Raw genomic sequence first — 8,687 nt, 5'->3', positions numbered from 1 at the left:
CAATTTTTCAACACATTGGCACCTTTACCTGAGTATCGAGAGTGCTTGTACAATAATCCTCCATTTTTACCAAAAAAAGTTCTCTCTCAATTTTTTTCCCTCCTTCTACTCTCAGCTCACTCACCTAAATACAAATAAAAATATACACTAATCATTTATCCAATAATCTTATGAATTTAGTAATTATAATTAAGCATTAAGCATGATTAGTGAGGGATAGATTAGGTATTAGATAAAAAACTTAGATAAGGGATGACCCTGATTTGATATTTAAATACAGTTTTTATCGTTTTCCTCTATCCCCAATTATTTTAAACATCCCAATACGCGTTCCTTTTAAACTGCCTTTTATCAAATAAATAAAAAACCAGACTTGATGCCAGACAATTTAAGGATGCCAAACTTTTGTAAATCTTATCATGCTTACAGTATATCTCCACAATAATTGATCAAAATTAGTATTTTATTTCTAGAATCTCAATTTTTAATTACAAGTTGAATGCATATTTGAATTTTTTAACAAAAAATGTATATATTCTGTCCCCACAACTCTAATATAATCATGTAAATTAATGTTCTAGTCAAATATATGTAACCACATTATAACAAGGATATTGAAATATATTTTCCAAATATTTAGTTATTATCTGTGTCGTTATAAAAATAAGTCAATATAAAATGTCAAAAACTAGCGAGAATAATGACTCTTTCGAGAAATATACACAAAATGCGACGTATTATGCTTTGTTATATGGTGTACTTGTGCATGCTATGACGTGCTTTCTTAACGTGCTGTGCTGGACTGGGCCACGTGCTTGTCTGTGCCGCGTGTTGTGCTGTGCTACTGTGCCGATTAGGCTAACCCAGCACAGCCCACGAAACTAACATGCTGAGCCGTGTTGGGCTAAATCACATGTTGGGCTGTGTTGGGTTCAGATTTTAGCGTGTTGTGCTCGTGCTGGCACAACCCAATTTACACCTCTAGTTGTAGTGTTGTTTTTTGAGCTGTTCGTCTAAAAAAAATCCACTGATTTGTTAATGGTGTGGCAAAGACATCCACACGAAGAACAGTCTAAGAGTATGGATTGAATCGAAAAATTATGGCATATTGTTGGTCCATCTGTTTTTAGTCTAATAGCTTCTTATACAATGAATGTTATATATATAACTAAAGCTTTTGCTGGTCACTTGGGCAATCTGGAACTCCAGGATGAATATGATGTCTCAAATGCATGAGGCAAGTCATAAAAGCAATGTTGCTAATTGAGCCAAACTGGACCACCTTGTTGAATGCATTGTTGCAGCTACGGTCCCCGTAAATTGTTATGTTTATTTTATTTTTGTCGGTATCATTGGAATCATATACAACAAATAAAGCTTACGGGAACCTAAATATTTTTTCCGTTTCTGGAAAAGTGTTACTTTCATTTTTTCATTTTAACCTAAAAATATATCAAATTGTAAAAAATGAAAGTAACATTTTTCCAAAAACGGAAGTGGTATAATCTTTCCGTAGTCATCTCATTCTGACAACGCAATAAACTGCTAGCAGCATCATTACACGAATGATTTGTGAGTCTTCTGCTTTCTTCCAATATCTATTTTGTTTTTTCAAAAGTCGAAAACGCTATTCATCTTCCAAATTATCTCTCCAGCCTAGGTGGCATTTTGGCTTACTTTCTTGTGGCGTTCGCTCCAACAGGTTTTTCAATGCCTAAATTTAAATGGTGCGCGAAAAAAGTGGCGACAGGCTTTGAACGACAAGTAGTCAGCTTGTTCAATAGTGATGAACTCCCGGTAATTACTTAAACCAAATGTTGGCTGCAAAAATAGGCACCACATAGTACATACATGGCTCCAAAATTTGTTTCTCTTAGAATCCTATACATGGTGGGTGAATTCTTACTTGGCATCGCATTCACTATCTTGTTTTGAGAACCTCAGACAAAAACGATCACTCTCGGCCCGGGTCACTTCCAGAAGTTACACCAGGTGTCAATTTATGAACCTAGCAACCACTCACTGACGGCAACATGTTGAAAGCAAATTTGGCTTTGGAAGTTTGAAGATGACGTTATCGGTGAGGACATAACAATGCAGATGACCGCAGATTCTTGCTGTCTTTATGCAATCCAGAGCAATCTAGGAAGACTACCTCGAATTTAATTACTATGGATGATATTTGATTTTTTTTTCTATTTTGTGAGATCTTAGGGGAAAAAAAATATACGTGTCAACTGAGCGGATCTCCACGTTGGCAAATGATTTGCGAAATGACGTTTTTTAAAGGTACAATTATTCTGGACCGACCCATGTAAATTAATTAAGTGCCTCTCTATATGAATGTGGCTAGACGTGTGAGAACTGAGCTGAGAAGTTCTCTCCATCCTCCTCGTTCGTTCTACCACTAAAAGTTTGAGAGTAATCAATCAACTTGGGGAGGACCTAAAAACAATCAAAAGATGAAGAACAACAACAATGGTGAAGTAGAAGCAGAACTCAAGGCTCCATTACTGGTAAAATTAGAAGAAGAAAAACAAGAATTATCACCCTTTGTATCGAAAAACAGTAGTGAGACTGATTGTCTAATTAACGATGAAGAACAAGAGGATTTAACTAGAAGAGTATGGATCGAATCAAAAAAATTATGGCATATAGTAGGTCCATCCGTTTTTAGTCGAATAGCTTCTTACACCATGAATGTTATAACTCAAGCTTTTGCTGGTCACTTGGGAAATCTCGAACTCGCTTCAATCACTATTGCAAACACTGTCATCGTTGGTTTCAGCTTCGGTTTATTGGTATGCTATCCATTACCATCTCTCGCTATACATATATATTTTCACCGAGGATCAATTGAGTTATTAACGTTTTGATGAATGGTTTTGTTGGTGTGCAACTAGTTGGGGATGGCGAGCGCGTTAGAGACTTTATGTGGACAAGCATTCGGGGCAAAGAAATACCATATGCTCGGAATATATATGCAGCGTTCTTGGATAGTGCTTTTTCTATATGCCGTACTCCTACTCCCACTATTCATCTTCGCAACTCCGTTGCTATTATTCTTAGGACAACCGCAAGACGTAGCGGAACAATCTGGACTTGTAGCCATGTGGTTAATTCCACTTCATTTTTCGTTTGCTTTTCAATTCCCGTTACAGAGATTTCTTCAGAGTCAGCTAAAGACTGGAGTTATAGCTTGGGTTGCTTTGGCAGCTCTAGTTGTCCATATCTTTGTTAGTTGGTTGTTTGTTAACAAATTAGGACTTGGTCTGATTGGTACTGCGGTTACACTGAATTTTTCATGGTGGGTTTTGGTGTTTGGATTGTTTGGTTATACTGTTCTTGGAGGTTGTCCTCTTACTTGGACTGGTTTCTCCTTTCAAGCCTTCTCTGGTCTTTGGGAATTTCTCAAACTTTCAGCTGCTTCTGGTGTCATGCTATGGTATTCTGTCGTTATCTCTTTGTTTTGCAGTTGGTTTTCTCTAAATGCTCAAAAAGCCTCCAGGATACCGATAACCGATCTATTATTTCTCCGCTAATATTAGATTTCTGTATGTATTCATCAGCTTGGAGAATTGGTATTACAGAATACTAGTTCTGATGACTGGAAACTTAAAGAATGCTGAGATTGCTTTGGATGCTCTTTCTGTCTGGTAATTGTTCAGTTAATCTAGATCTTACCTTTCGTCTTTTTTAATTAGTGAATCTCTGTTGCAAGAGTTTTACATTATTTTTTTGGACGCTTATCATTATCTACATCTTAATTAGTTACTCTGGATCTTACGTTTATCGTTTCCGTAGTTTTTTGATCAATTTGTCATCTTTGTACCTTATACAGTATGAGCATCAATGCATGGGAAATGATGGTTCCACTTGCCTTCTTTGCTGCAACTGGGTAAGTGTCTATTTGCTTTCACTTTAATTATTTCTTTCAATGATAATTATTAGTGTACGAAGTTTTCAGAAAAAGCAAAAACAGATATAGAAAACAAGAGGCGAACAAAATTAAAATAAGAGCACCAATACATATTCCTTGCATGTTAAATTTTGTATAAAAGTTAACCTTTGTTAATAATTGGTGGTAATAAGTTTGTTGAGATGAGCTAACTGTCGACAAGTTTGAGAAACTAAGTCATAAAGAATAAAGGAAAACTCCATAAATGTTTGATTGATTGAGAGATAAAAGTTTTGTGGAACCACTTTGGGAGTTTGGCTCCACATATGTCCATTGGTGCCGAATTACCACATGATTTGATGGTCCTACAAAAATTTGTTAAAAGTAAATTGGAAAGTTAAAATGACAATGACTATAAACTGCAGTACTAACTGAGTTACATTTTTATGTCTTCTAGCTAGTACCCAAATAATGGTAGATTTTTAATGGAAGATAATGTTATGAGTTGCGTGGTCGATTTGAATTTGGAATCTTGGATGCAATGCAGTACGAAAAGTTAAAAAGAAAAATTAAGAAAACTGCGTTTATCTAGAGAAATGACGTACTCACTTATGTCAGTTTTTATGGCTTCTTATCTTCTTATAATGGACATTTCATAAATACACTTGGAATAGATGCCAAGAATTTATGATAAGATTAGGTTTGTGGTGCTGGAATGATAACACTTATAGCCACTTACTCATCCATATCATATGGGACCTCAAGTCTCTTTTTCTTCATCTCAAGGAAGATATTGCTAGAGCCTAGAGGACCATTAATGAAGAAGCCAAGGTTGACAACTATTAGGTGACCGTCTTCTTTTTAGGGACCGGGCACTTGTTCGTTAGTCGTGTAACGAGCTCGTACAACCTTATATTCGACAGACAGAAAAAAACAACCAAAAATGCATACCGATTTTGTTGATTGTGGGTTTATGTCACATTTATGTTCGTATTGACTGGAATATTAAAAAATGAAGTTAAATTACTCGCAGAGTAAGGGTGGCAAATGAGCTCGGGGCAGGAAATGGAAAGGCTGCTAAGTTTGCGTCCATAGTATCAGTGACAACATCTCTTATAATAGGACTCATCTTCTGCGTAATAATCATGATATTTCGCGAAAACTTGGCAATCATCTTCACGTCGAATGCTGCTGTCCTTGGAGCAGTTGATAAGCTTGCGCTACTCTTGGCCATCACAATTCTCCTCAACAGCGTTCAACCTGTTCTCTCTGGTAATAATCAGCAAGTTCCAATTATATAATAATTTCCATCAACAATTGCAAACTTTGTCCCTAACTGTCCATTTCTAAATGATCTATGAATTGGCTTACCAATATCGTATCTTTCACTTTGTGAAACCAGGAGTGGCTATAGGCTCAGGATGGCAAGCGTCAGTGGCTTTCATAAACCTTGGCTGCTACTACGTTGTTGGACTCCCTGTCGGGGCCATCCTTGGTTGGGTTTTCAATCTTGGTGTTTCGGTACGTTCTCTTGACAGCACTTTGGTACTAAACTAACAGCTAGACTCATTATTCAAACTAAATGGGATTTCGCGGCATTGTGAATGTTTTATATATGCAGGGTATATGGAGTGGGATGATAGGTGGTACAGCCGTCCAGACATTGATTTTGATCATAATCACCGTTAGATGTGATTGGGATATGCAGGTTAGCAGTTTATCTACGAGATCTCTGTTGTTCTACTTGCTGATCTTGTTGTTTCGTGTGTTCATAGTGCATAAGCATTCTTTTCAAGTTCGTGCTGTACATCACGTTCTCATTTGGTCCGTACGTGTTTATACTTTTGAATAGGCCAAAAGAGCAAGTGCACTTGCAGAGAGATTGGCCGATCCGTCCCCACAACAGTTAAGGGCATAAAGCCAGATAACAAAGCGGATACCCAAGAAAGATCAGAAAAATAATTGTAACATTGCACATTAATGTAATTCCTCAGGGAAGATTAATCCCATTTGCCTTGGTGCCGATTTGTAATGAAAATTTATGGGTTATCGAAAGTCAGATTCTTTGTAGCTATTTCCGCTAATGGTTCCTTTTTATGAAGAACACACAACCAAGAATTGTTGGAAAACAAAGTGTACTTCCGGCTTCAAGGATCTTGTGCAAGATTCTTGTGAATTCGAATTCGCGAGTACAAATGGATTACAAAATAATTGATGTCAGGATACAATGAAGGTCTATAACAACATTGTCTAATTCTTATACAACTTTGATTTGATCAAGAACACACTAACAGGTAGCTGATTCACATGGGTTAATTTTTTTCACCAACTGTATTTTTAAAAATCAATCTCATGTGCTTATAATAACAGAGCCATCTGTGTGTTAATCTCCGTAACTAGTTGGAAATTAAAGTGAAAAAGAAAACTAGAAAAAACAAGTTTTGGCTCAAAAACGCTGCTGGTGGAAGCAGCCTGCCACATATCACCTGGTCAACATCATTTGACCTGGGTCAATTGCCCCGTAACCCAGCCAACTTTTGGCCCAAAAATGCAGCCGGTGAAGATATGGTCATAAAAATAGTGTTTGGCAATCACACGTTATTACTTTTTTTACACAATCCTATATATATGGCATCCATATGCCAATATATATAAGCATAGTCCTACGTCAAGACAACAGCTGCTTCGTATGTCTCTAAATTGGTTTTTATAACTTCTACGAGTCTAGAATTATACAGAAAGCTTGTTTTTCCAGAGATGAAAAGACAGAAAATAGGGAATACTACCACGAGAGATAGTTTTGTAACATATATGCCCGATCACCTCTTGCACGAAATTCTATTAAGAAGTCCTGCTGAGTCTTTATTAAGATTCAAGATTGTGTCCAAGGATTGGTCTTCGTTAATCAAGGATAGGTACCAACATGTATATTGGTGGACTTACACAGACATTTTGTGTTTTGAAGTTTCAGCTGAGACATTCAAAGTGATTCCGGCACTGCAGATACCCTGACATTTGAGAGAATGACGAAATGTGAATTTATTTAGAGACATGAAGGGACCCAAAACAAAACATAAAGAGAAGATAGACGTTAAAAGAGAAGGTGAGTCCAACAGGAAGCACACATAAAGAGTCGGATAGTGTACCTAGTCGTTGGAGCTAGTGACAACGGAGCAGGGAAGGTGCACTGGTTGTAGGTACACGAAATAGGATTGCCCCGTGTCATACCAAGTAAAGTATGGAAATCCTAGTCAAAGATCCGTGCCAGTGACCTGTCAAATCAGTCAACATCAGAAGGCGAAATACAAATCCCAAGCGCGAGATAACTCTCCACCCCGAATAAAGTAGAAGGACCATCAAGATACTAAAGCGAATCCACGAAAAGATTACTTGGCGAAGAAGATAAACCGCGAAGTAGGAGCAGTAGGGCGCAAGAAAAAGGATAGGTGTCCCGACAAGACCACGTGAAGTCAGTGAAAGGTGGGGAAAAACTTTATGGAATATGCTCCGGGCGAAGGATAAAGTAACCTCGGCGAGATGATATGAGTTGTATGCCACTAAGGTTGCTTAGGCCTATAAATAGAGACCTTTGAATAGTGTAAAGGGAGAGATATTTTGGAGAGGGAAAGGTCTAGCATAGGAGAGAGAGAGAGAGTTAGGGTTTCCTTGTAATTCATAGGCTGGGAGAAGGGATGAGGGTTTCCTTGTAATCCACCAGTGTAACTTGTATTTCGCTTGAGATTAATAAATAAGTTAAAGTTATAGTGTTTATTATGTCTTAGATCTTGCATATTCTCCATTTAGTGTGTTGATGGATTTTCAGTAATCACATGTTGGCGCTAGAAACAGGGAGGAGAGGTTGTGAAAATAGGAGATCTAGATAATTAGGGTTGGAAAAGTTCAGTTGATATTGAAATAAGGATAGGTTGATGGCTAGAACATCGTATCGAGCAGCACATGTGATAGCTATAAGGAAAAGCAAACGATTGGCAGAAGAGGGGAAGGATGGAACGGGCCGGAACATCAGTTGTAGGAGGCAGACGAGAAGAGAACCAGCGGCTGACGGAAAAAGATGGCCTCAGGGAAGGTTCAGTGCACACATCCGATACAGATACCGTTGTCGAGGAGGAGATTACTCGCGAGGAGATGGAAGAGAATATCGGAGAAGAAAACATGACGTTGGACCAGCTAAGGGAGACGCTCCATCGTGAACGAGAACGGGACCGGGACTTGGCGGAACAACAAGTGCAGTTGTAAAAGCATAATGCTAGGTTGAGGCAACAAAACCGGCAACTTAACGAAAACGTAGAGATGAATGCCATAGATTCGGAAGGAAACACTATATCTTCGGAGGAAGATGAACTGCGGCGAAGGAGATAAGACCAAGAGGAAGATGAAGGAGGACGAAGAAGAAGACGACGAATGAATGAAGACGAAGAAAGAGACTTGAGAAGAGCATTGTAGATCTCACAATGCGAAGATCAGAGGTGGAGACATGAGGAGGAACAGAGGCAGGGGGACGAAATGCAACGTCAGGCGAACCTTATCCGAGACGAGGAGGAAAGGTGACGACCAGGCGAAGGGAGGCTTAGCGTGATGAGAGGCCGTCACTATGAGGAGGATGAAGGAAACTTGAACCAAGAAGTCCTGAACGAGTTGAGAGACATGACGACTTTAATTAATAACTCACGAAGAGGTGGAATAGTACAGTTAGCAGAAGCAATAGAGGAAGCAGATAAATCGTCATTCACCTATGAGATCATGCATACGGACATCCAGGAGAAATGTG

General features: G+C 38.4%; 1 protein-coding gene across 1 annotated transcript; it reads left to right on the top strand.

Moving 5' to 3' along the window:
- The first annotated feature begins 2,339 nt into the window (after positions 1-2,339).
- On the top strand, positions 2,340-5,982 carry LOC113311447 (protein DETOXIFICATION 27-like). The gene is made up of 8 exons (XM_026560288.1): positions 2,340-2,801; positions 2,904-3,445; positions 3,570-3,656; positions 3,842-3,898; positions 4,932-5,170; positions 5,301-5,419; positions 5,520-5,606; positions 5,751-5,982. The coding sequence occupies exons 1-8, from the start codon at positions 2,463-2,465 to the stop codon at positions 5,814-5,816; spliced, it is 1,536 nt and encodes a 511-aa protein (XP_026416073.1). The 5' UTR covers positions 2,340-2,462; the 3' UTR covers positions 5,817-5,982.
- The last annotated feature ends 2,705 nt before the right edge of the window (positions 5,983-8,687 follow it).

Source organism: Papaver somniferum, chromosome 1 (genome assembly GCF_003573695.1).
Source record: "Papaver somniferum cultivar HN1 chromosome 1, ASM357369v1, whole genome shotgun sequence".
Taxonomy (NCBI): domain Eukaryota; kingdom Viridiplantae; phylum Streptophyta; class Magnoliopsida; order Ranunculales; family Papaveraceae; genus Papaver; species Papaver somniferum.
Note: the sequence above shows the minus strand (reverse complement) of the source record. Positions and strands in the feature narration are given on the sequence as shown.

Excerpts from the sequence above, each read along its gene's own strand:
- LOC113311447 (XM_026560288.1), top strand. The coding sequence starts at position 2,463 with ATGAAGAACAACAACAATGGTGAAGTAGAAGCAGAACTCAAGGCTCCA. Across the intron at positions 3,657-3,841 it reads TTGGATGCTCTTTCTGTCTG|TATGAGCATCAATGCATGGG; the intron begins GTAATTGTTCAG and ends TACCTTATACAG. Across the intron at positions 3,899-4,931 it reads GCCTTCTTTGCTGCAACTGG|AGTAAGGGTGGCAAATGAGC; the intron begins GTAAGTGTCTAT and ends AATTACTCGCAG.